Source organism: Takifugu rubripes, chromosome 17 (genome assembly GCF_901000725.2).
Source record: "Takifugu rubripes chromosome 17, fTakRub1.2, whole genome shotgun sequence".
Classification (NCBI taxonomy): domain Eukaryota; kingdom Metazoa; phylum Chordata; class Actinopteri; order Tetraodontiformes; family Tetraodontidae; genus Takifugu; species Takifugu rubripes.
The window spans coordinates 2914413-2939739 of NC_042301.1; the positions used below are offsets into that span (position 1 = coordinate 2914413).

The 25327-nt window shown below is 46.5% G+C and overlaps 6 protein-coding genes and 1 long non-coding RNA gene across 9 annotated transcripts in view; all 7 read right to left on the reverse strand.

Annotated features, from left to right (window-relative positions):
• The window catches only part of cnga1a (cyclic nucleotide gated channel subunit alpha 1a), a 3099-nt gene extending 1678 nt beyond the window's left edge, over positions 1-1421 (reverse strand). The window contains exons 1-6 of the mRNA XM_029851476.1: positions 1274-1421; positions 1033-1117; positions 847-906; positions 481-636; positions 303-407; positions 69-175 (exon numbers count right to left, since the gene is read on the reverse strand). Of these exons, the coding sequence (XP_029707336.1) occupies positions 69-175; positions 303-407; positions 481-636; positions 847-906; positions 1033-1100 (496 nt within the window). The 5' untranslated portion in view covers positions 1101-1117; positions 1274-1421. The remainder of the gene's footprint in view (positions 1-68; positions 176-302; positions 408-480; positions 637-846; positions 907-1032; positions 1118-1273) is intronic.
• Positions 1422-8348: 6927 nt separating this feature from the next.
• Positions 8349-10232, reverse strand: scpp5 (secretory calcium-binding phosphoprotein 5). 2 transcript variants are annotated; one of them, XM_029850115.1, is made up of 11 exons: positions 10074-10232; positions 9921-9997; positions 9762-9827; positions 9589-9660; positions 9456-9503; positions 9289-9357; positions 9177-9206; positions 9050-9097; positions 8930-8965; positions 8773-8853; positions 8349-8691 (listed from the first exon to the last, which is right to left on the reverse strand). In XM_029850115.1, the coding sequence occupies exons 2-11, from the start codon at positions 9972-9974 to the stop codon at positions 8674-8676; spliced, it is 522 nt and encodes a 173-aa protein (XP_029705975.1). In that variant the 5' UTR covers positions 9975-9997; positions 10074-10232; the 3' UTR covers positions 8349-8673.
• A 2869-nt stretch (positions 10233-13101) lies between these two features.
• Positions 13102-14788, reverse strand: scpp4 (secretory calcium-binding phosphoprotein 4). The gene is given in 5 exon segments (NM_001037856.1): positions 13102-13438; positions 13763-13801; positions 14208-14264; positions 14363-14584; positions 14663-14788. Coding segments are annotated over 5 exon segments (642 nt in total). The 5' UTR covers positions 14717-14788; the 3' UTR covers positions 13102-13168.
• A 1084-nt stretch (positions 14789-15872) lies between these two features.
• LOC105417604 (uncharacterized) lies at positions 15873-17342 on the reverse strand. Its single transcript, XR_965194.2, has 3 exons — positions 17047-17342; positions 16915-16977; positions 15873-16826 (listed from the first exon to the last, which is right to left on the reverse strand). It is a non-coding gene; the product is annotated as an uncharacterized lncRNA (long non-coding RNA).
• Positions 17343-18209: 867 nt separating this feature from the next.
• On the reverse strand, positions 18210-18995 carry scpp3b (secretory calcium-binding phosphoprotein 3b). Its single transcript, NM_001037854.1, has 4 exons — positions 18950-18995; positions 18770-18843; positions 18609-18671; positions 18210-18543 (listed from the first exon to the last, which is right to left on the reverse strand). Exons 2-4 carry the CDS (start codon positions 18824-18826, stop codon positions 18367-18369), a joined length of 297 nt encoding a protein of 98 aa, NP_001032943.1. The 5' UTR covers positions 18827-18843; positions 18950-18995; the 3' UTR covers positions 18210-18366.
• A 1291-nt stretch (positions 18996-20286) lies between these two features.
• On the reverse strand, positions 20287-21370 carry scpp3c (secretory calcium-binding phosphoprotein 3c). 2 transcript variants are annotated; one of them, NM_001037855.1, is given in 5 exon segments: positions 20287-20591; positions 20622-20744; positions 20836-20910; positions 20989-21062; positions 21141-21195. In NM_001037855.1, coding segments are annotated over 4 exon segments (372 nt in total). In that variant the 5' UTR covers positions 21046-21062; positions 21141-21195; the 3' UTR covers positions 20287-20474.
• A 699-nt stretch (positions 21371-22069) lies between these two features.
• scpp3a (secretory calcium-binding phosphoprotein 3a) lies at positions 22070-22875 on the reverse strand. Its single transcript, NM_001037853.1, is given in 4 exon segments — positions 22070-22444; positions 22545-22601; positions 22686-22747; positions 22822-22875. Coding segments are annotated over 3 exon segments (291 nt in total). The 5' UTR covers positions 22740-22747; positions 22822-22875; the 3' UTR covers positions 22070-22264.
• Positions 22876-25327: the final 2452 nt, after the last annotated feature.

The window sequence follows — 25327 nt, forward strand, 5'->3', positions numbered from 1 at the left end:
TTACTGCTCCAATAACCCTTGATTGCTCCTCGGTTACAATTTTGCACACCGAGAAAGGGCAAGGATACCTGTTCTGGTCCTGACGAACATGTCCGCCACGTAAACCAGGTCCGAAATGTAATCAAGAAAAAACCAATAGACGATAAAATTATGCTGCAGCTCCTCAAAGCAAGCCCTGTTAGCAGGAGGAGAGACACACCAGCGGTGTTAAAATCTGAGCAGTTAATGGAGTGGAAAGGAAATAACACTTGAACTCTGTACGAGCCGAGTGTTCTTTAAATACCAGAGTGCTTGAGGCTTACCTGGCTATGATCATGGTCCAGTTGTACATGACTGGGAGAGTGATGATGAACAACCAGTTGTAATACAGATTCCCAGCAGGATTGATGATGAATACCTCTTTGGGTCTATAAGAAGACAAAATAAGAGTTCAATGAAAGTTGGCCGTGTTGTAAAATGTGCCAGAAGAGGTTTACTCACTTCTCTTTCGCTTCCTTTTCTTTCGCCTCCTTTTCCTTGGCCTCCTTCTCCTTCGCTTCCTTTTCTTTCTCCTCCTTTTCCTTGGCCTCCTTCTCCTTCGCTTCCTTTTCTTTCTCCTCTTTCTCCTTTTTTTCCTCCTCTTCCTTTCCCTCTTTCCTACACACACACACAAAAACCTATTGACCAACACCCACGACTGACAACACTCTCCGAGTCGTTCTTTTGAAGCAGTGTGACACCACCATTACATTTTCTTCACCTTCTCTTTCATCACATTTTTTTCTTTTCCTCCCTTAAATTGAATCCCCACATTTTATGAAAGGAAGTATTTTATTTCACTTGTCCGTACCGGCTCTCTGTACTTACTCTTCATTGTTATTGTTGTTCATGTTGAGGAGACAGTGAACGTTTGACTGAGGCATCGTTCTGGAAAAAAAGAGATGCTCATGGATCTTTCTGCTGTCATTAATCAGCATCATACTGAGGTTCTACAGTATGTTACCACATACAGGTCAACATTGGACATATACAGTTATTTATCTGCATGCTTACAGCTCATCCTTGCTGCCTGTAACACATTGTGGAGCACTTTGGCACAGAGGGCTGCTTAAACTGGTCATGGCGGCAGATCTGGAGTCTACCACAGAAAAACAGAGGTTAACTTTAGTTGTTGGTCTGAGAGAACATTTGCTTCAAGTTCCTCCGGGCTTATGGAAACGAGAAACATTCTATGGCGTCAGTGCCGTTAGATTTGCTGAAATTACATGCAGACATAATGCGTAATCTGTTTTACCTGTTATCACGACACAAAATCCATTTGGTCCGTCTGTAGCTGATGGAAAATCTGGAGTTTGACGGCAGAGCTGTCGCGTCAGCCGCGAGGTTCTCGTTTAAATCATATCAAAGTGTGTCCAGATAAGTCACCCGTGAGACAAAGTAACCGTCTGTGTGACCCTGCTGAGGATTTGTGGATTAGAACTGCGCAGAGCCAAAGTCTGTGAACCTCGTTATTCATCCAGCGAGGTGCGACATCGCCGTTGAGTTTTGTTTGTGAGAATCAGCGCATAAAAGTATTAAACTCTCCAAGTGGTCCCGTTTTTCCCTGAAACTTTGTCTCAGCATTTAAGTAACATCATAGGCTTTAATCTGACACACACACACACACACATGCACACACACTGCTCAGTCAGCACTCTAAGCCATATCCAGCTCTGATCCTCTTATATGATGGACTGTTGTTACAGGACACTGATCAGTTGGATCCTTTTAATTGAATCTGACCCGTGGAAATTAAATTAGACTTAAATCGATCGATCACTGCGGTGCACCAGAGGCAGGAGAAGCCGACCCCCCCCCCCCCCCACACACACACACACACACACCTAGCAACTCCATGTTATGTGGCCCAGAAGCAGTGTGAGCGCTCGACTAGCATGTACAGTATGTCATCCACTTTATTTTTCTATTTTATTTCTAATCTAAAATTTGTCCTCGCTGAGAGAGCCTCCGCCTTCGCGTTGGAAAATAATTGAAACACTTGAGGCTCCGAGGTTCCGCGCCACCAAACATTTGCAAGTCATATTTGCCGAACACCATCAGAGGATTTCCAAAGAGAACGGCGTGCACCGTCCTGCCGCTGTGACCAATTAAAATATTGAACTGCTGGAAGGGTTCTTCCAATCACAGAAAACACATTTAATCGTGTGGACACTGAAATCCAGAAAAAGCATCATGGAACGTTCCGGTAATCAAACAGATGTTTTAATCGTTCAATTCGGAGCATGTTTGTTTTACAAAGCGCATTACAGATCATTTACACATTTTTGGCTGTCAACACTGCCTGCAGTTATGAGACTAACTGATAACAGATCAGAACTTAGGAGGGAGCTACAGCGGGGGATCTGCTCCTGCAGAGTTGATCTATACCATGAGTGGCGCAGTGGCTGCGTCGGCACAAGCTGTGGCACCTGCAGCGGCGGTGACATCTGCATGAGCATGGAGGTCGGCTGTGGCTGCATCGGCCCCGGCAGGAACATCTGCAGCGATTGCGTCGCCCCTGGCAGGGGCGTGTCCACTGGCTGCATCGGCGGGAACATCTGCAGGAGTAGCATCGACGGGAACATCTGCAGGAGTAGCATCGACGGGAGCATCTGAAGCGGTCGCGTCAACAGGAACGTCTGCAGCCGGCGCATCGCAGCTGGTGGGAACATCTGCAGCAACCACACCAGCAGGAACATCTGCAGCAGCAACATCTGCAGCAGCAACATCTGCAGCAACCACACCAGCAGGAACATCTGCAGCAGCAACATCTGCAGCAGCAACATCTGCAGCAACCACACCAGCAGGAACATCTGCAGCAGCAACATCTGCAGCAGCAACATCCGCAGCAGCTCCAGCAGCAACATCTGCAGCAGCTCCAGCAGCAACATCCGCAGCAGCTGCCTCAACAGGAACATCCGCAGCATCAACAGGAACATCTGCAGCAGCAGGCGATGCCCCCTCGGGGTCCGCAGCTCCGGTCGCCGCAGGGTCGGCAGCTGGTTCAGCCTCTGATGCCGCCACCTCCTCCGCTTCGTCGGAGTTCAAAGCGGCAGCGGGGGCCCCGGGCCCTGCGGCCTGCATCTGTGCGGACGAGCGGGAAATTCAACATGCGGACACAAAAAACACAGCCGATGTTCCCATTGTGTGTTCTTTGGTCTTACTTTACACTAAACACTCGTCTCAGTGTTGCGCAATCAATACTAACAAACAAACAAACAGCGCCCTTAAAAGGCGTGTTCGTGCCACTACAGTCATCTCAGTATCAGACAGATTTCATCATTACTAGACTCAGGAATCATGAAAAGTCCTTAAAGCAAAAAAAAAACATCTTTCCTGACTGATGTCTTTGTATTGTTCTCGGTTTTTGGGTCACGTTACCTCTGCCTCTTCATCTGATGCATCTCCAACAACAGCTGGAGGGGCCACAACAGCCGGCTGAGCAGGGCCGCCGTTCACCTGATTAACAGAGCGCCAGATGTTGAAATTCACCTCCGCTGCGCCAAATGGACGAACGATCGTTGCTTGTAGCTACATAAAAACTTACCTGAGCTCCACCAGCAGAGGAAAGGAAGGGATTTTGAAGCATTGCCTAAAAAAAATACATTTCAAAACAAATTAGTTGTGTCATCAAGAGTTGCCGATGATGATTTGGGCTGTTGTTGTCAGACCTGTTGCTGGTACAGCCTGTACAGATGCATCCACCTCACGGCCTGATTCGCTTGCGCGGCAACCTGCCAAAGAACCGCGAGACATCGTCAGACACACAAGCAACAGACAAATAAGTAAACATCGCTCTAAAATAAACGCATCTTACATTTTCTTCTGCGCTGTCACTTCCCAGAGCCTGCAACAGCAACAGGAGCAATGAGGAAAGATACATTTCTACTACGGTTTTAAGAGAACACAACCAGCACCAGGATGACTTACTGGAGCAGACCAGGCCGTTCCCAGCAGGCACATCAGGGCTACCAGAAATTTCATCATGACCACTGCTGGAGAATAAAAGAAAGGTTCATTCTCTTTCCTATCGCAATAATTATTGCTAACAAAAGAAGCTAGCCCTCAGAAAGAAAAATCTTACCTTTGGTGCAAAGAGAAACCGAAGTCAAGTCTCCACAAGGACGGAAAGTGAACTAATTCATGTCTCACATCAATGGCGTTTTTATAGCAGGACATCCCCAAACAGCCAATCACGTCCCAGAACAAACATGCAGAGCAGTGCGTTTGAAGAAACACTTACACTTCAAAACTCAACAGCAAATTGCAGAGGTAATTACATGTTCCGCAAGTACGCTTCAGCCCGCTTTGTTACCTTAAAAACCAAACTTCAGAGGGGAAAAAAAAAAAGATCGCTTTGAGCTCAAAAAAGATCATAATTAGAGCAACTAAAAAAAGGCCACATTTGAAAATCTTACAACACCACATGCACGGAGGTGGACGGCAGCAGCAATCACCTCTTTTAGGATTGTGGTCTGTATCCAGTAGATGTTGGAGGGCCTGTATTTGTTACCATTTCTGACCCTCTAGGAACCATTGGTACCAAGAGGATAGAACTAACATAGAACTAAAGGTCTGTGGTCATTCTTTCCCCATTTTACGTTGACATAATCTAGATTTTGCATCTTTTTGCTGATAAGATTTTTCCCCCCCTATTTTTTCAGGCAGACTCCCAGAACTCTTTATTTTCCAGACATCTACTTAAAGACTGGATTTTATAGTGCGCGTTGCCAATGTCACGGACTTTTCTCTGATCCCCGTCTTTGTTTAAGCGGCTCCACTTGTACACACAGCAATTTTGAGCCCTGAAGGTTCCTGGTGTTTGTTTTGTGTGGCTCCTATCAGGTAATGGAGGACTGTAATCTGGACGTCTTTGACTCCAGACTGCTGAGTAACTGAGCTTTCTTTTGCATCAAATAACCGTTTCTTAAATTGTCCTGTTGAGTGTTCCGAACACTTACTGTTCAAAAAGGAATCTTGTTGTTTTCCTCCTAAAAAGAAAAACCACACCCAAAAACAAAGGAATGACTAAAGGAGAATCAAGCTTGAACCACCCTAAACAAGCAGCATTTTACGCTTTGTTGTTTTAATCCACAAAGACCTTTAACAAGTAAAGGATTATCACATAAAAAGGCAATGAAGTCATCTAAATCAAAACATAAATAAGGTGGTCTAACATCTCAAATGACGCATGGAAACAGGAGAATGTATGTCAGGGATGCGATTCAACCTGCAGCGGAGGGAGTTGAGGCTTCATCCCCACCTGCCACCGGGTGGCGCTGTTCAGCTGCGAATAAAATGGATACTGTGTTCCAGACCCAGTCCTTGGGGATCCTAGTCCAGCCGGGTTTCCTTTCCTACCAGGCGGCTAAAGACGCGTGGGATCCCAGGAGAGAGCGCGAGCTAACTGTAGGACGGAAAACCCAGCAGGAGTTCGGCCTTCGAGGCCTGGAACTCGAATTTTATTAATTATCCACGAGCTAATAAGGTAGTGCAGCCAGGGCTGTTGTCATTCACACCAAGAATCTGCTGAATATGCAGCAGCAAAGTCTCGACAGTATTTTAAAGCAAATTTGTTTGACACAAGCCATTTCAGTAAATAAGGAGCAATTAAAAAAAAAAAAAAAAATATATATATATAGAAGATTAAATGTAATTCAAGTACTGTAAGAGGTTTCAATTTCCCTTAATGTTCCATTCATAGATTGATGCATCATTGGTGAACTCACAAGATGATGAATGATTTCTTATCACTGTTCTGTCACATTTCCACTTTTGCGTATGGCTTTTGTACTCGGCATGTTTTCTTGATTTTAGTTTGGTGCATCAGACTGATTTCTGTGGCTCTGAGCATTTGTGAACAGCCAACAACTCCACACACTCCCCAGCAGAGTCCAACCCTCTTCCTGTCAGTGCCAACCACTTTTTATCCATCGCAAAACTTTCTGGAGCTTTTGTTGGAGAAAAGACGTGGCTTTTAAAGTCAGCGTTGTGGACAGGATGGCACCTGCGTGTGATAAGTGCTGGCTGTTTGAAGAGATCAGCGCTTGTCATGTGGAGACACGCTTTGTGCCCAAAGCGGCAGGAATGTTATTCCTGTGTTTATTTTTAAAAGCAATCACATGTCACTGTGGGTAAATTTACTCCCCCGCCAGGGCCAAAACTCTCAACTCTGTGCTGTGGTTGTGAATCTTAATGCAGTTGCTGTTCCATTACCTAAGGTTGGGTAATAAAGTCCTTTTGTTGATACTCATGATGCTCACAGAAATAAAAAATTGAAGCGAAAGACAAAACTGTGTGGGGTGGTGGGGGCAGCAGACAGGAGCAGAGGTAATGGGCTGTGACGGAAGGGTCACGACATTCAATAATGATGAGAGTGACCTTTTCACGTTATCGATCATCTGGAAGAGCTGACGGTAATCTGCGGCAGGACATTTCTCCACCGTTTTATCCCTTTCCCGAAAGCTGACTTTATCCAACAGAGCATGCGATGCGACTTCCCACCACCAGAGGGTGCTAAAGAGGCTATGAACGCAAAACCCCGATTGTGTCCTATAGACTGCTTTCATTTGAGGTTAAACTATTCCTTTCGAAGAGATAGTGAAGATAAAGTGAACATTGCTGTCGACTCGCATCATATCTTCCAATGATAACAAAAATAACTGCATGTGTTCTGCATCTTACAAATGGAGCATTAAATACTGCCGGACATGCTAAGGGATAATGGACTTTCTGGCCATGTTCAAAAGCTGCTCTTGTCCTTGACTACAGCCAGTAAGGTTTGAGGGTGCACTTTCAGATCCTCTGCCCAATCACCTGCGTCCCACAAGGATTCACAACTGTCCCCACAATGTTGGGAGCATGAAATTATCCAGATTGCCTTGGAATGCACCAGGAAGACAACCCCAGACCATAATCCCCCTCCACCAAACTATACACTTGTCAGCTGACACAATACAGTCAGAGGAGTCCTGTTCTCCTGGCAACTGTCAAACCCTGACTCGTCCCTGAGATCCCCCCCACCCGAACACGTCTCCAGTGCTTTAGAGCCTGGCGGCGGCCTCCTGTGCACCACAACATCCGACACTTTGCATTGCACTTGTTGATGTGAGGCTCGGATGCAGCTGCTCGGCCATGGAAACCCATTCCATGAAGCGCCCTTCACACTGTTCTTGAGCTAAAGGCCACATGAAGTTTTGAGGTCTGTAGCTGGAACTGATCTGTAGCTGGTTTAGGAGAACGTTGGCGACCTCGTGGCTTACCTCTTGGCGGGTGACTTCCCCGATTGCTTCCAATTTATAATACCACATCGTCGCCAGTGGAATACCGCGCTGGTGTTCACCGAGCCCCTGAGAGCGACCCATTCCTCCACAAATGTTAGCAGAAGCAGTCTGCATGCCCAGGTGCTTGATTTCACACACACCTGTGGCCATGGAAGTGATTGGAAACCATGAATCCAGTGATTTGGCTGGATGGGGGAATATCTTTGGCAGGTTAGTGCACCTCTATATGCTGGTGACACATTATTGAATGCGTCTATTCCCTCCCTGAAGTATCTGGATTACAGACCGCTCTCAAAAGGTGTCCAACACACTTTTCTCCGGTCTCCATTTCCTTTTTAACACAAATCAAATGAAAAGCGTGATTTTTTAAAAGGCACAGCACTCATCACTGCAACCTGAATATTCTGCTGAACTGTCCCTCGGTCCACTTGCCAACACAAACTCGCGGGTTTTCTGTTCATATAGGGAAATAAAATGAGGAAAAACATACCGTATCTACGGTCTCGGTCTGTCACCCTGAACTAATAATGATAAGAATGCTGAAATTGCCTGAAAACAACATATTGACCTCTCTTTGGCCTTTACTAGCATAGATGTCTGTTTTTTTTATACTTGGAAAGAACAAGCAACCTCAGAAAGAATGTGTTTTGCAACACCCGTCTGTCAACGCCGATGTCATGCGAGGCGTACGACTGGCACGCCACCTTTAACCCTTGAGGAGTGCGCAGTGATGATGGGAAACTCAGATTTTCATACCCCTTCAGCATTCCTTCTTTTAGACATCGTATTTGCAGTTCACACAGATATTTAATGCAATATCAACGTTAAGAATCTTTTAAATGTTGGACACAAAGGTTGCACTCCTAATAAAATAAAATCTAGAGTCAAATACTGGTGTCCCTTTTTTAAATATACAATTTAAACACTTTTCTGGGTCAAATAATGTGGTCCAATGCAACAATCACCAACTAACCCATGTTAAATTATAGCTTTGTGTTTGTTTGTTTTTTAAAAAACACATCACAAGAAAACCCCAACAGAAATTGATGAAAACTTAGAGTTTAATTCTTAAGAAGTTTAAGGAAACATGACAATGAGTTAATAAACCAGCGCAGCACCAATTGTGCCCACGGTGGAGAGGGGAGATTACACATTTTAGCACAGTACTGGGTATCTAAGAAGGCTAAAGGGAAAGCAGAACATGTTCCAAGAGGACGTCCGTCGCTAAGGTGATGTCATAATCTGCTCGAGACGATATTCTTCCGCTCATCTTAGCATTTGAGCATTAGCATCCACATGTTGCAGAAACACATTCAGTTCAACAACGTTAAGATGGAAAGAAATCCTCTCCTCCTCAGGCCCTTCACCCACTTCACACCTTTGCTGGCACCTACAAGGACAGAAACATACACATCACACACTTTCTGCAGCTTCTTTAGCAACTTTTTGCTTCTAAGGAAGCTGACGTTACCTGGCTTGTCTGTGTCGGCTGGTCCTGCTGCAGAGGGGGCAGAGGATCCTGGGATGGAGGGGGGCTATCGAAGACAGCAACCTGGAGAGGACGGAAAGATCGGCGTTAAACAAGCTCACCTCGGCGCATCCCGTCACGGCTGCTTTCTGGAACTCACGTTAGGAATATGAGCGGGGATTTCAAAGGGCAGCACCTGTGAAAATAACGCAGGTCGTGAGTGAAACGCACCACAGCAGAACCGGTGCAGTCAAGAAGATGAGGGTGGAAAATATCTCACACTTGGCAGATGAGGAACGTTTGTCAGGGGAGGGATGTTTGTCAGTATCTGGAGCAGAAACACAGGCGTTATATTCAATACTGCGGTAAAAAAACAAGCTTTTTCATTCGGCGATATGAGCACTGACCCTCTGCTGGGAGAAGTCGTAGGGGTAGTACTGCAAATATGAACGGACAGCAAACGTCAGCAAATCTCCCAAAATCGCAACAAAATGTTGTCTAGAGGTGCAAAACACTTACAACTTCCACGCTCTGTCTGCCTGGGGGCTGAGGAATGGAGTACTTGATGAAACCGTGGGAGGGAAAGGGCTGCAGTGACACAGGAAATGCAGTTAATAGTGGTCACCGCGGCAACCACGTGTGTACGGATCAATTAAGAAGCCCATTTATGACGTGAGTGCGCTAACCTGTGCAGTGTTAGCTCCAGGTGTGCCAGGAAATCTGTGGGGATAAAGCTAAGAAACCAGAAGAGAACCGTGGAAATGTTAGCTTGGAATCAATAAAAACCCGTTTGGAGTAAAGCACGGAGGGCGAACGCACCAGTTCCACACTGTATCCACCAACTAATCCAGGCTGTGTCAGAGTCTGAGCAGCTGTGAATGGAGTTTTCACCTGAGGGCATAAGAAACGACGGAGAAGCTGGTTCATTTCCGGTCCGGAAGCTCGGAAAAAGCCTTTGTTTCAGGTGAAATGAGCAGAGTTTGGGTCTTTACCTGTGAAGGGGCAGGGGCGACCTGTTGCCTGGGACCTCCATAATGGGGCAGGTAATGAAAGAAGGACTACGGAATAATAATAGAGAGGGAAAAACACAAATATTACAAATGAGCCTGGAGGGAGAGTCAAATCGAAGGACATCGGACGGGTGAGCGTACAGGTGCAGCTGAGGCTGTGCTCGCCAGGCAGAGGCACAAGATGGCCAGTTTCATTTTTGCAGGATTGGGAATTTTTCCTGCGGACGAAAAAAAACACAAGAGAAATGAAGGCGCGGTCGGTCGAGGAGGACGCTGGAGTTCATCATCGCTCACCTGTGTCACGGACACCACCAGAGAGGATGACGATGGAGAGGATGCCGGTCGGCTGTGTCTCGGCCAGAGTCGGCGGGTCTTTTATAGCTCGCCGGTTCACCTCGGAGCCAATGGCGTTGGGCAGGAGCGATGTTCCCAAAATGAGTAGGTACGCTGCAGGTGTCTAGTCTTCAGCTTTAGCAAACAACCAGTGGTCAAATCCACTTTGTGTAATGGCAGGTTTGGGTTGATTACACTGTCTGCACACCTCCACATCTGCAGCCTAAACAGCTCCAGCTGCGGGGCCCCGTCCGCGGTACCTAAACCCGCCATATGAGCGCCCCCACAGGGACGAGGCGACCCGGGCAGCCCGGGGCAAACGTGGCTGCCGAGGCGTCTCCTCACGCGCTCAAACCACAGCAAGTGGAACAAAAGGTGGTTTTAAGTGGAGTCGATTTAACGTGGACTGAGTGAAAAATAATATCTCACTGTATTAATATAAATAAGTGAGGTTCATGTTTTGAAATTAGATTCAATGCTTTATGTGGATTGAGGATATAAAATGTTATTTACGGGATTTGTTTTGGTTCCTTACTGAGCGAGCGAAGAGTAAATTACCATCGCTAAAAACACAGCGACAAACACACCGTTCGTGAGCATGAATTTTTATTTTAATTTTTATTTTGAGAGAGAGAGTTTCCCTTTAATAAAACCCCACGGAGCATGTTTTTATCTTAAAAGACATGACACAGCATTTGTGCTTCTCCCAACTTCAGGAAATAGCTGTCATTTGCTGGCTGTTGCTCCCCAGCACTGGTTTGGCCCAACCGGTCACCAAACTTCTTGATAACTGTTGATGACAAGTACAATTTAAGAACGCTGAGTCACACCGAGACAATAAATACAGGGTAATATAATGAGTATGTTCCGTTAAAAGACTGAATTGTGCAGTAATACAGTTTACACCTGTCTGCCATTTGCTTAGTCGTCATCGTCGTCATCGTCGTCGTCTCCAAAAGGTACCAAGACCTGAAATGATAGACGCACCAATCAGGGACTGAGGTCATGACATCATCGCCGAGCTGACCAGTAAATGTTTCCTGGGTTTAAAATAGAAAGTGCTTTTCCAATAATGCTCTCAGGCTGCTGCGGCAAAAACCAGTCAAACCAATTAACACGTGGAAAATTCACCCAGCACTCACAGGCGCAGCACCGTCGGGACTGGCGGGAACGGCGGGAACGGCGGGAACTACGACCACAGCAGGATCAGCTGCAGCTACGGGGGCGGCGGCAGCAGGGTCCGGTAGGTTGATAACCAAAGGGTTCACCTGCGGCCAGTCAACCAAAATACTGTCCAATCAGGTTTCACACAGCTCATACTGGGAAATTGACACAGTTGTGGGGGGGGGGGGGACACACCTCTGCTTGGCCACTGGGCTGTGGAGGGTCCTGCTTGTTTGAGCCGCGGGCCTGTCAGAGGGGAACTAGATTATCCACAGCAGGGTGGGAGCAGAAAAAACGCACACAGCGTCGGGGTTACTCACAGCTCCTCCGAGACTCCGCGTCTGGGCGTCGGCCTGGAGCAGCGGGAACAGTCAGAACATGAACAAGTGGGATTTGGACACACACGTCTTCAATCACTGGTATATACGAGCTCTTACGTTATTGGTGCCTTCAACCGGATCGCCAGCAGGCATCATCTGGGAGGATGAGACGGGCCATTTTAAATGTGTCGCTCCTTTTATTTAACTTCTGCGTTGTTGTTTTTTTAAAGACATATAACGGCAGCCATGTGTGTTGAGTTAGTTCTGCTGAATATTTGTGCACTGTGCTCGTACCTCGGGGGGAACATAGATGGCAGAAATCATGTGATGCTGTAAAGGAAAAGAAGATGGAGAAGAATCAACAATCAGCATCGACAAATACCTGAATCTGATGATAACAGGTGTTAAAAACAAGGGAATGTAAATGCGGAGGCTTACAGGGACGTAGAGAGCCACCCCGAGGATGCAGGCGACCAGCAGACTGAACTTCATTTTCACTTTATCTGGAAAGAGTCCGAGTTACACGACCGAGGCTTCTCCTGAAACGCTGAATAAATGATGACAGAGGTGTCGGGTCGGATAAAAACCTTTACCTTTTCCCGCGTGGCTGATGCACGGATGCTGAGAGATGGTCGAGCGCAGATGTGAGTGGATGAGGGAGATTTACTCCTATTTATTCTCTGACAGAACAAAGGCCAGGCAAAGCCATGTCAGCTGCTGGTGGGATGCCAATCACATTCACTTTTTTCTCCTCCTCATCATCACTAGGAAAAACATTGGCAGCGTTGTCTTTCCCATATCCCATAATTCCTCTTTGGCTTGAAACGCACAATCAGATCTGATCCCTCACTGATGTGTTGTATCAGGTGACTCCCGTCAACATTTTCGTTGCACGTGAGGCCTCTTTTTTTTTTAAAAATAATCTCGCTGGAACACTACTGGGAGGTTATTTGCTGCTTTATAGCTGCTTTATAACTGATCGCGATTCAAACATGTTTCTTTCATTGTTTTGAGCACATTATTTGGCACTTTGGAGACTTTGTCATTCAAACCTGTTGACCTTTTGTTGATTATGGGCTCGTTTAATGGTTTTCCCGGAACAGAAACCGTTGACGGTCACACAGACCACAGATAATCGCCTGATTGTGAGCCTGTGGGAAGCCATAAGTGTTGGTCTCAGGAGAAGAAATCAATTGAGAGTGTTAAGAAAATGGTCCAGAACCATGATTAGATGGTTTCTTTTGCAGGGCTGATGGCCATGGTGGAACCGACTCAGCAGAAACGGATTTCACAAAACTAAAATGGACGAAAAACAGAGGAAGCAAAATTCTTTATGAAATATTTTACACCCTTTGGGTCAGTTAAAAGGAGAGAGATGATAGTTCTTTTTGTACTTGATGATAAATACAACATAAGATGAACATGTATCGGAAAAAAACAACTTTCTATCCACTTCCTATGGATTTATTGAGAAAAGGATTCTTTAAAGAAACAGCAAATAGTTAAGATGAGAAAAATAAACCTTTATTTTCTGGTGACTTTACTATAAAGTCTTGATTTATATCTGCAGCCTCAAACGCTTCTGGTTTGTGTCAGTGGGAGGAGTTCAGCTTCTACAGGGTGTTGGACAGTCGCCATCTCCTCTGCTGGCTTCTCCGAACCCACAGGGACCCCGTTGGTGTCCATGGGAGGTCCGGAGCTGGTCGGAACCTGAGTCTGCGGGGCTCCGGTGGACGGGGTCGCCACTGTTGACACAAGGTTTTGGAGACCCGCAGCCTGGTTTACTGGCTGGACGGTCGCTGCTGATGGATCGGTGAGGGCGGTGGACAGGTAGATGTTGACCTGAGGAGGAGAGGAGAGGAGAGGAGAGGAGAGGAGAGGAGAGGAGAGGAGAGGAGAGGAGAGGAGAGGAGAGGAGAGGAGAGGAGAGGAGAGGAGAAGAGGGGAGAGGAGAGGAGAGGAGAGGAGAGGAGAGGAGAGGAGACGAGGGGAGGGGAGGGGAGGGGAGGGGAGAGGAGAGGAGAGGAGAGGAGAGGAGAGGAGAGGAGAGGAGAGGAGAGGAGAGGAGAGGTGCTGAAAGAGGGGAGACAGCTGCCTTGTTGACAGGATCGCAGAGTTCACCCAGAGGATTGTTTAAACAAGTCGGGAAAAGAAAAAAAGGGCTACCTCAAATTCTTCCGAGCTGAAACTGCTGAGGGTTGAGTCCTGTAAGAGTGGCAGCAAACACATTCTTAAAAAAACAAGTCCTGAAACCAGGGCGATGCCGATTGTTCGAGTTGTAACTTTGTGGTTCCTCTGCTGTTAGATCTGAGACTCAGACAGACTCGAATACGTCGGCGCCTGCTGAACTGGCTGCGGTGCCCGTTCGGAGGTTTGGTGAAGCAAATCTATACATGAACATCTCACGCAGAGGAATCTCCAATTAGTTTGCATTTGTTAAAGAACTATCCAGCTCTGGGTTTGGGTTCAGTCTTTCCACAGCACACGGGAGGAAAAACAAACACACGCTGTAGGAACATGTTGACGGTCCACCACACCCTCCGCCGTGGTGAAAGCTGGCCTCCTCCGCAGCCTCCCAGATGCTACAGCAAACATCAACAGTGTTTCTTACCAGCTGATTTATAAAGGCCGGCGATATGAGTGGAATAAATGACCGAGGAGAGGAGATCTGCAAAAAAAATAAAGGGATATTCAGGTTAGAGTGTGGTGATAAAAAGGGTCGTCATGTTTGTGCATGTGTGGATGTTTTTCCTGATGGGGTCCCACCGGCTGCTGCAGAAGGACGAACGTCGGTGCGCCCCCTACGGGAGACCAGAGGAATTGTTCGGAGATAAGATGGAATCCACCACGAGGGTCCGGCTGCAGGGACAGCGCTGGCTGCTGCACCTGAGAGGATGGAGGCGCTGGAGTGTGATAGTCGGGGTTCTGATCTGTGCCTTGAGTGGCCTCCCCTTGAATGATGACTGAAGGATGAACGCTTGGACCAGTCTGAAAAGAAAAATCCAATTATTGCTGTCACTGCTGATGAAAAGCACCTCGGCACAGAGCACGTTCAAATCTCCTTACTGGCGCCGCAGATGCCATGATAATGAACCACGACAGCAGCGTTGGGACGATCATTTTTGAACGAAACGAACCAGTGGGAGTCGCACGGGATCGGTGAAATCTGCAAGTGATGCTCGCTGGGCGCTAAAACGCTGTCAGATGGAGCTTTGACTTATGTGCTGGTCACGGCCAGAAGCAACCAATGAGGGAACAGACATGACAGCGATAAAAACAGACAAATAAGATCTAATCGTCTGGTTCCAACGGAAGGGGAATCGGGCAGAAACTGCAGAGGGTCCAGCTAACCGGCTAAACGGCCTGTTTTGCTTCTGCTCCAATGTTGTCATGTCTGCAGGAAAGTAAAAACAACATCATGAGAACTCAGGACTTGTGGTTTTCCTGTTACATGCGGGTGTGGTCGATGTGTCAGTGTCTCGTTCTGGTCAAAACAGAGAATCAAAAAAGAGCAGATGCAGGAAAATGTTTAGACATGAACATAAACATCACCCTCTGCTGCTGGAAAGCAACTGAACCTGCGTAGGAACCAACAGAGAATTGCTCTGACAGGCAGAATTTGCTGCCTTGTACGGGCAGCGGACAAAGGCAGGACACATGTGAAGCAGGAGCTCAGTAACGCATAGCGAATGCACAGTGCAACAGTCCTGGTGCAGCCTCAAGGAGGTTTTGGATCATCGGGATGAGACCGGGTCAACGTCAGGGTCAGGGGGTCAATACACGATCCGCAGGTCACCAGTCCATCCCAAGAGGCACACCAAGTGTGTTGAAACTTTTTTTTCCTGCTGTCAAATCTGAGATGTTTCACACTGACGTCATCACACGGCGGGGATTTCACTGACCAATAGTTAACAGCTCAGGATAACGCATCATTTTCACTCTTGCACACGCTGCACAGCAGAAATCCTCAAGCTGCTTCTCAAAAACAAGAAAAACACCTCAGCAGATACACGCGTTGGCAGCTTACAAAAAAATTTAAGTGGAGCAATGTGAGGAATTCAATCAAAAAATTCTCAATATTAACTCGATGTCCGTTATTTTCATTCTTGAATATTTCTGCAACGTCTGCTTATGGACGCTGCAGTTTTCTGCCTCCTTCTGTCTATTTGTGGTACTGCAGCCTATAATTGATCTCTTTCTCCATCGTGCATCATTCATTTATCCATTCTTATGCCACGTACATGCCGTTTACATGCACAAAGATCACACCAATGGATTTATTGTTTCTGAATTTTAATTTTTTTTTCAACATCCCACCAAATAAAAAAGAAAATCCCACAAAAAAAGCATTATCTTGTGTGTGACATTAACATTTTTCTCTGCCGTGTTGTTCTTATTTACTAAATTTACAACATTTAAGGAAACAAAATTAATGCCAGTGCAAAACCAACAGGAACATGTGACAAGATCTTAAAAAGTGCAGGGTTTGTGATTGGATATTAATAATAAAAAACACTGCCGTGCAGGTAAGAGGCTGACTAGTGAGGGAGGGGGGAAATGCAATGTGGGAGTCTTTACTGATGAAGCAAATAGTGTGGTATAAAAAGCTCAACTCTCCATCTCCCTTAAGCCCGTTGATCCACAGATGGTGATGTGCGTGTGTCCGCTGGGTAGAAATTACACCGCGGTGTCGTAAGCATCCTCCCATGGGTGGCTCCAACACTGCCCTGACCCCAACCTCAGGCAAAACTCATAATTACATGCTGACAGAGCAAAGGTTTGAATTCTACATGTCCTCTTCCAGAACAGAATACACAAATACATTCAGATTTATATATGTGGCATCAACATGGAAAGAAATGTGCACATCAAGGATGAAGGTAAAAATATAAACATGAAAGGAGCAATGGGGGAAAATGACAGAGCGTGAAAATGTTGTTTAGAAAACAGTCAGATTACAACCTTACAAGTAAATCTGGTTTAAATCTGCGTTACATTAGAGCAAACGCCTGCCAATACTCCTCCCGCTTTATCCGTTGTCTCCACGGGCCTCTGTCGTCGTGGAAACTGTGGTGGACGGAGTTGCCGTCGTGGTCGGAGTTGTCAGGGTCGTGGGGGTCGCGGTTGTCGTGGGGGTCGTCGCCACTGGGGACGGCGGTGTCGTTAGAAGATAAGGGAGGAGCTTTTGCAAGAGCAAAAGCAAATTTTGATTTGGGTCTGGATTCACATTCTGAGAAATAAAATATATAAAATTTGTTGTTTTGGGGGGTTTTTTTGTAAACTGACTGTGAATATATGAAAGAGGGTTAAATTCTTACCTCATTGCTATCAGAGGCACCGCTGGAGTCAGAAGATTCACTGTCGGATTCACTACTAGAGCACTTTAAAAGAAAACGGAATGTTCAAATGCGTTCAGGTTCGATTCATCTCTTGTCTTTCTATGTACTTACGGTGACGGGAGATGTGATCAAGCAGAGAACCATCAGAAGGAACAACATCTTGCTCACTTGGATCTGAAACTCACCGCTGACAGTCAGAGCAGGGTGCTACCACCGTTCAGTGGAAACAGCCTAAAAAGAAGACGACATTAAGCTCGTGCACGTAAACTATGAGCCGCTCCCTGTTGGAAACCCCATTGGCTTTTAAACAGCCCACATAGCTCTTCCACTCCAAAGGTGTTCTGCTTTCATGTGGTCGGCGGCTCCCAAGAAGCAACAGGCGTGGATGTGTTTGGATTTCCCAACTGTAGACTGTTGGCCCACATCCTGTCAATGATCCAGACCGACTTCAGGCCTTGGCTGACTCACAGCTGATAAGGCATGAAGAATTCCACGTTTCGACACGGATCCCTCGTCCTCGGAGCATCACAATAACTGTGAACTTTTTGTTCTGTTGGCTGTATCGTTGGTTTTTGATGTGTGTTGTGAAACCCCGATGCCAGCTGCTGAGAGTCGGCCACCCAGAAAACAAAGGTTGCTCAACCTTCTCCAAGTGTTCACGCCAGCCGTTGAATTTCACAACCTGCTGAAGATTAAGAGATTTATTGCTGGAGAGGGATGACAGAGCGGTTATTAAGAACGTATAGAACCCTGCGGTTCTTGTCATTACAACCCCGCTGGGACTCTCAGCTCTATTGAGAGACATTAACCATGTTCCTCTTCCTGTGTGACAGACAGCAAAGCACCGTCTTGAATGCTGCTCTGCTAATTTAGTGCTGCTTCGTGTGCCCCTGCGTGGAAAAGTGGCCTCAAGGTCGACCTTCTCGTAGAATAAAAAATGCAGACTAAATACATCATGATGAAAATATAATGATTCCAGCTATTGGGACTGATAGAAAGTTGGGAATGTTCTTTGGTTGCATGTGTGTGTGTGTGTGTGTGTGTGTGTGTGTGTGTGTGTGTGTGTGTGTGTGTGATGGAGCGGTGAGAAAACATGTTTCTTTGTTCTGTTTGAGGAACATTGATGGGGCGAGACGCTTTCAGGTTAACACACATTTCATGTCGGGTAAATGTCCAACAGTGGAGACGATAAAACGTGTTAAAAAAAGTGGTGATTTTGTCGTGATTTAAGAAGAAAAGCAAATTCTGGTAGACAAAAGACAGAAGGAAGGGATGTTTTGCCTCAGTGATGTTTATTCTTGGAGACGGAACAGAAAATACAAGCTTTAAATCGACACGTCTGCCTGAATTTAAACTGCTCTGCTGCCCCGACGAGGCGTTTTTAAACGCCATTCGCTCAGGTCGGATCCAAGCGCGGAGCTTCGGATGTTATTAACCAGCAGGGATGGTGGTGGTCGCGGTGGTGGTGGTGGCCGGTGTGGTGGTGGTGGCCATCGTGGTGGTGGTGGCGGCGGTGGTGGTGGTGGTCAGCAGTGCGTTGAGGAGGGCGAGCAGCTGGTTGATGAGTACCTGTGGATTCTGTGTTGGCGCCATGGTGGCGGCGTTGTTCTGGGGGGAGAGATGAATGTTAGGGTGCTACGGGCCTGGACAGCAACAGACAGCAAAGTTCTCACCTCATCGGAGCCAGAGTTGGAGTCAGATGATGAACGCGCGACCCTTCTGGGCGCCATCGCCATCTGATGATAGACGAAGCAGATCGGGTTCATTTTTCTCTTTCTTAAAAGCTTTACGAGTGAAACGTGACATCGATGCTGAAAAGAATTTAGCTCCTTACAGGCTGGGCCAGAGCGAGGCTCAGGAGGCATCCAAGGACAAAGACCGTCTTCAGCATGGTTCCTATGACAACACCTATGGAGAAGGAGAAAACACCATCAGACGACAGAATCTTTAAAACATCAGCACCCCCCCCCCCCCCCCCGACCCAAAAGAAATACTCAAAAATCCCGACTCCAACCTTCAGGAGGGAGGTTGTAGTTGTAGTTGTAGTTGTGGAGGGAGGTTGTAGTTTGCTCCGACTGATGCCGAGCTCTTCTTTTATACAGCAGCGGCGCGTCCACTTATTGGGAAACTGCAGCCGATCCTCTTCTGCAACTTTGGACGGTGAGGAAATCAGTGGTGATCCATCTGAATCCCACCTGGGAGAAAAAACAGGCGTTGATCCGCTCTGTCTTTTAGAGATTTACAGGTTTCGCAAAGTCAAACGCCGCATCCGAATTAGTGGAGGGAGGGGTTGAGGAGGGAGTAGGACAACACCTCAATGATTACCCCAATAGGTAGACATTTGTAATTACCATCATGGGTTGTTGCCCCTGTGCAAAGGATGATGGGATACATTGGTTGGTCCCAGGATGTGTGCATCATCAACAGGTTGCAAAAGACGGACCTGCATTGTCAGTCGCCAGGACTTGAAGCCAGAGGCTGAGAGGCTTCAGCCGGCTCACTGGTCTAAGTTCACAGATTTACTGGGGTTTAAAATCTCTATGCAGCATTTGGGATTTGATGATCTTCCCCACGTCAGCTCACACCTCAGAATGAGCTCCATCCCCTGGGAAATGTGGCCTGGAACATTGAACAAATTAAGGGGAAAATTGGTTTTTCAAGTGGGAGTTGAGAAGATCTGATGGAACGGCAGCTCCATGTTGAAAACTTAAATCAAGAGGACGTAATCTGTCCAGTCAGGGGGAGGGAGGATGTGGGCAATTACTTGGGGGCTAATTAGTATTAGCTAAAGAGCATTGAGGAGGTGAAAGGCTTCGTGCACGTTTGAGCTCACTGAATGAATCGTACACTCCCAATCGAATAGATCCTGCTGAACAATCTTAGATCACATATTTGTCCTCCATCAGGTTCAGATTTTTCAGGTGCTCCAACACCCCTCCCCTCTCCTCTCCTCTCCTCTCCTCTCCTCTCCTAACCTTGACCTCTGACCTCACTGAACTGTTCAGGTTTTGTTTTGTATCTGCAGTGATATTTTGTATTAGCACGCATGTGTCTGTTCCTCTCCTCTTTCTGTCCTTCCGCCCTACACTACCCCCCCCCCCCCCCATCAAGTTTTCTATTTGTCATCTTTACACTTTTATTAAGAACTGACCTGCAGGGGGGATTTTCAAAAATAATTGAAACTTTTGTTTCACGTCATATTTTGCAAATGTAGTCCAGTATTATTCAGTGTCAATAGAAGACACATCAATCATCTGTCTTCATAAGAGTTTTAGATTGTTTTACTGCCTATATCTGTTTCAGTAGACAAATAAATTTAACCAACATCAACAACACAAACACATCATGTGTCAAACAAGTTTTTTTTATTGTATAAAACCACAGTAGGCCAGAACGATGAGGAGATAAACCAAAAGTTAGTAACCACAAAGAGCAGAAAGTATTTCGAAAGGCACAAAAGGATAATATTTGACTAAAATGCACCAATATCGTGCATTTGAAAAGTAAAAGAATCCTGTTGTATAATACAGGTTTCATATTTAGGTTGTAGCTGCGGCAGTGGTGGCAGCGGTGGTTGTGGCAGCTGCAGTGGTGGCTGCCGTGGTGGTGGCAGCCGTGGTGGTGGCAGCCGTGGTGGTGGCAGCCGTGGTGGTGGCAGCCGTGGTGGTGGCAGCCGTGGTGGTGGCGGCGGCGGTGGTGGCGGCGGCATTGTTAGCCTGCAGGATGTTTATGAGGAGTTGCATCAACTGCTGAACCTGTTGTGGAGACAACTGGGACGGGGTGCCGGTCGGCCTGCTGCCTCCTCGCTGCTAAAATTTAGAAACGGGGGGGGGGGGCCGTCAGCACAAATGCTGCAGAGTTGCAGGTGCGACTCTGAAAGAAGGAAAAAAGGTGGGTCACCTCGTTGGAGTCAGAGCCGGAGTTTGAGTCAGAGCTGGATTCGGAGCGAGCGAACCGCTTCAGCGCCTGGCCCATCTGCAGGAGACAGAGAGTTAGTGGTGGCGCTCAGCCCCGTGCTGCTGCTGCTGCTGCTGCCACAAAGATCTCACTCACAGGGTGAGCCAGGGCGCAGCTCAGCAGGAGCCCGAGCAGCAGCGTCACTCTCAGCATGGCGGCGGCGGTCAGACCTGCCAGGGGACAACAGACAAGGACAACACATCAGACACGGCAGCGCTGGCGACGGCAGAGAGGGAAACTTCACTCGCCTTCAGGGCTTCAGGAGCGGCAGATGGTCCTACAGCAGACGTCGAGGGCCTTGTTGCTGCGCTGCTCCTCCACCATCACTTTTATACTCCCAGGCACCCCCCTGTCAGCCCGCTGCACTGTTTTGGGAATATCAATTATTAGGAAATCTGCCACTGGAACGGTTTGAGGTGGTACATTTGGTGGGCTGCGCAATTATCCAGGACACGCCTGAGGAGTCTGGCAAAGGAGAACGTGCACGCTCCACACAGAAAGGCCCGGAACATTTTTCCCATCAGGCCACTGTGCTGACCACCGTTTTTGTTTATTTTTTCAAGACTCCGTTAATGCAGATGCCAATTTGCTATGATAACATTTATGAGGCCATGAGCGGGTGTGGAGCGTTGCGCACGCTTCATCTCGCTCTTGAACCTGAGCCGCCATGTTTTAGGGGTTTTTTGGTCGCCACCTGTACGAGGGGGACCGCATGGGAAGAATTTCGCGTTGCACCTCCAGCGTTGCTAAACTTCGACTCGTGTTGTTGAAGCTCTGTGGTCTCGTGGTCTTGCTGTATTTGTATTTTTGTGTGTTTATCAAGAATCTGTCGGCTCATCACGTTAATGGGCTTCTTCGGGTTTCAGACACAGCAACGATTTCAAACCGGTTTCATGTCTAGACGCCATAGTGGTCAGCTGAGTTGAGGGATTTACTATTTTGTTTCTCAATAAAATATGCTTGAACATCATTCTCCTACTTTTCCCTTGGCGGGTTGGCCTATTGGCTCCGATCTGGAGAACCCTTATTTTTGTGAAATGTAGGAAGAACTCATAGTCAGCAGGAGCTTTGCGTGAGTTTAAAACAGAAAAATGCGTAAAACAAAAGGAAAATGGTCTTCTAAACATGGGGTGCATGTTTTTTTTATGCACATTGACTGCACACACCAGAAGATAAAGCTTTAAATTTAGGTTTTATTGAAGAGAGAGAGGAAACATGTATGATTACGAAACAGGTCCACATTTCTGCTAAAGCTACAGTGATTAACAGCCAACAGAAAACAACAGCCACCACAGGAAAACGTATTACTATGACTGATTTATGGTTAATATTGTTCCGCAGAGGTTGTAGCAGATGCTGCAGATGTTGACATCTACCCAGAAGCCTGCAGCAGAAGCTGCAGCAGCTGTGGCTGCTGCAGGAGCAGCTGCAGCAGCTGTGGCTGCTGCAGGAGCAGCTGCAGCAGCAGCGGATTCGGCGCCACTGTAGTTGCAGCTGTAGTAGAACCTGCAGCTGTTGTGGTTGTTGCAGCTGTGGTGGTGGCGGTCATACGCTTTAAGAAACCGGGGAAAAAAAGACATTTTAATTTCAATTTACAGCACTTCAGCACCTTTTAGTCGTGAAAAATGTCAAATTGTTAAAGAGGAGCTCACCTCATTCGATCCTGAACCAGAGTTGGAGTCTGAACGAGCGAGTCGCTTGCGGGCCATCTGGATGGAGACAGTCCATAAAGGTGCATGTTTAATATTCCCTCATTGACTCAAATGGCGTCTGTACGCCCATGTTGCACTTACAGGTTCAGCCAGAGTGAGACTCAGGAGGCAGAGGAGCACAAACACCTTCAGCATGGTTACAGCTGCAAGACAAGAACAAAGACAGTGAGATACCAGGAACCTCCAAAAGAACACCAAGGAAGAAAGTTCTAGTTACATGGAAGTGGTCACAAGCTCTGCAGGCTGGTTTGAAAAGAACTGAGAAGATGCTGCTGCTGTCCTGAACATTGAGGTTTATATAGATGTGTAGAGGACGGATGTTTACCTTGACACCGGGCAGCCTGGTTGTGAAATATCAGGTCAGCTTTTACTCAGAGAGTTCCAGGTGTGGTTGATTAAGACAGAAGAAACCGCATCTGGAACTAAAGCTCACAATACCAATACTGACTTATCCATTTAAACCCTTCCAAGTGTGTGTGTGTGTGTGTGTGTGTGTGTGTTCTCATAGTTGCATAAGGGGCACCAACATCCGCATTCTACTAATTAACTGAGGACATGAAGACAAAGTGGGACCATTCTGCTGGTCCTCAAAACAGGACTGAGGGTAAAGACATGCTTCTAAGGTTGAGGTTAGACTTGGTCTAGGTTAGGGTTAGGGGTGTAGCTGCAATGGTCGGGGTAAAGGCTTTAATATGCTCGTGCCTGCCCACAACGTGGCCGTGTTTCCTGTGAAGATGGGTTTTGCCTGAAAGAGCAAAGAGGGGCCACATTCTTCACTAACATTTAACACCAGCCACTTTGGACTTAATCAGAAAGTCTTTGGTTGGCAAAGAGCACACAACAACAACACAAGTCTATGTAAGGCTTTATGACCAGGCTTATAGTTTACTATAGATTACTATAAGCATGAACCAGGCTAAAGGGTAAGAAGTTGTGTTTTGTCTGCAAAAACCCACACAAAGACAGAACTGTGAGTATGTGTGTGTTTTCACGCTCTTGAAGCCATTTCTCACCCTGCATGTGTGTCAGAGAGTATTGTTTTATCTGTTTACTTCATAATTAATATGAGATCACTTGCTGGCAGCTGCCGTCGCTATAAATAATGGATGAGCTGAAATATTTGTCAGCCTTTGTTTTGTGATGCAACTGGGTGTGAGAAGTGATTTCAAGTTCCCACTAAACCCTGATAAACAGAGTGTGGTCAGCTGAAGGCAGACAGTTACATCACTGCTTTAAAGGTAGTGCACTCGTATCTTTAGGGATCACATCATCAAAGATTTTCATATATTATCCATAATCCTCCAGCTTTTGGTATTTCACTTTAATGACATTGGGCATTAACATTAATGGATGACATCAAACAAATCTTTCGTCAATCTTATTAGTCAACTTCTGGATCCAGTGGTTTGGTTTATTGGATTATAGTCAATCGAGTAAGATCCTATTCCTGCACAGGAACGCCTCGTGTCATTATGATTTAAACCAATAGGGGGCGCGATTCCATCCTTTATCTTTGCACCTCTCACATTAAGCACAATTCTGCAATATCGTGAGGGAATTTTGATAATGGTAAATCAATAATAACCCTCAGATCCCTGAAAGTTGGATCATCTGGTATCCTACTAGTTATACCGTAACATCTTCCATCTTTATTATGTGTGTTTCTGAAAATAAAACACACACCTGCTTCCCTGTGTGTTGGGGCTGTGTAATATTTCAACATTGTTAATCACAGGGCTGATGAGGGAGGTAGGCCTTCTGCAGGTTTGTTCTAACCTGTGTTGGGTTGGGTGAACACGCTTTTCTTAGAAGATGACGCAATGTTGATGAGGGCAACATGATATTTCTGTCAGGATTATTTCAAATTAATAATTTAAAGTAATAGGTTGGACCTCATTTTGCTTTCAGAACTGCATTAATTCAGCTACTGTTGCCTCTTTAATCATGTGGAATCAGTCTGTCCATTCGCCTCCAACCTCTCACATCAACAACACATTTTTGTCCACACAACTGCCCGACGGGATATTTTCTCTTTTCCAGGCCATTCGCTATAAATCCCAGAGAACGTCCCAGTAGATCAGCATTTTCTGAAACACTCAGACCACTCTGTCTGATACCAGCAACAAGTCACATTCAAAGTCACTTAAATCCCCTTTTGTCCCCATTCTGACGCTGCTTTGATCTTCAGAAAGTTGTCTGGACCACGTCCACAAGCCTGAAGGAGTTGAGCTGCATCCACTGATGGGCTGATTGGCTGCAGGTGTTACCAAGCAGGTGCCCAGGTGGCTGTAACAAACCTGTGCACCCTGCAGTGAGAGGATGGATCAATGTAATAGTGCAGGTGTCACTTTACGTAATATTCCACTTCTTTTCATAAAGAGAACGTCTCTGATTTTACACCAAACGAGGTTAAAATGTTGTCAAGCATAATCTTATTTGATTGCCTTTGATACGTTCGGTAGGGAGGACATTTTCCTAATGCCAAAGGTGCTTTGACTTATTTAAAAACTTAGAAAAGGTGACATCATCGCCATACTGTTTTTGCCGTAAGGAAAAATCTGAAAAGAAATTGCCACAAATTTCCACAGGCAAACCACAGACGTCCCCTTGAGATCACCTGCATGTGGTGAAAGAATCTTCTGGATCACCATTCTGATGATTGTGATCTAAAATTTACATATGCCACAACAAACCTCATGAAAGCAAGTTTTTTTTTCAAATAT

Bases quoted from the DNA above. Each gene is read 5' to 3' on its own strand.
- scpp3c (XM_029850113.1), bottom strand. From the start codon at position 21,045: ATGCTGAGAGTGACGCTGCTGCTCGGGCTCCTGCTGAGCTGCGCCCTG. The intron at 20,911-20,988 runs GTGAGTGAGATC...TGTCTCCTGCAG, and splicing joins GCTGCGCCCTGGCTCACCCT to ATGGGCCAGGCGCTGAAGCG. The intron at 20,745-20,835 runs GTGACCCACCTT...TCTAAATTTTAG, and splicing joins CCGGCTCTGACTCCAACGAG to CAGCGAGGAGGCAGCAGGCC.
- scpp3b (NM_001037854.1), bottom strand. From the start codon at position 18,826: ATGCTGAAGACGGTCTTTGTCCTTGGATGCCTCCTGAGCCTCGCTCTG. The intron at 18,672-18,769 runs GTAAGGAGCTAA...GTCTATCATCAG, and splicing joins GCCTCGCTCTGGCCCAGCCT to ATGGCGATGGCGCCCAGAAG. The intron at 18,544-18,608 runs GTGAGAACTTTG...CTCTCCCCCCAG, and splicing joins CCAACTCTGGCTCCGATGAG to AACAACGCCGCCACCATGGC.
- scpp5 (XM_029850115.1), bottom strand. From the start codon at position 9,974: ATGAAACTGGCCATCTTGTGCCTCTGCCTGGCGAGCACAGCCTCAGCT. The intron at 9,504-9,588 runs GTGCGTTCGCCC...CTGGTTTCTTAG, and splicing joins GTGGATACAGTGTGGAACTG to CTTTATCCCCACAGATTTCC. The intron at 9,098-9,176 runs GTCAGTGCTCAT...TTTCTGCTCCAG, and splicing joins ACGACTTCTCCCAGCAGAGG to ATACTGACAAACATCCCTCC.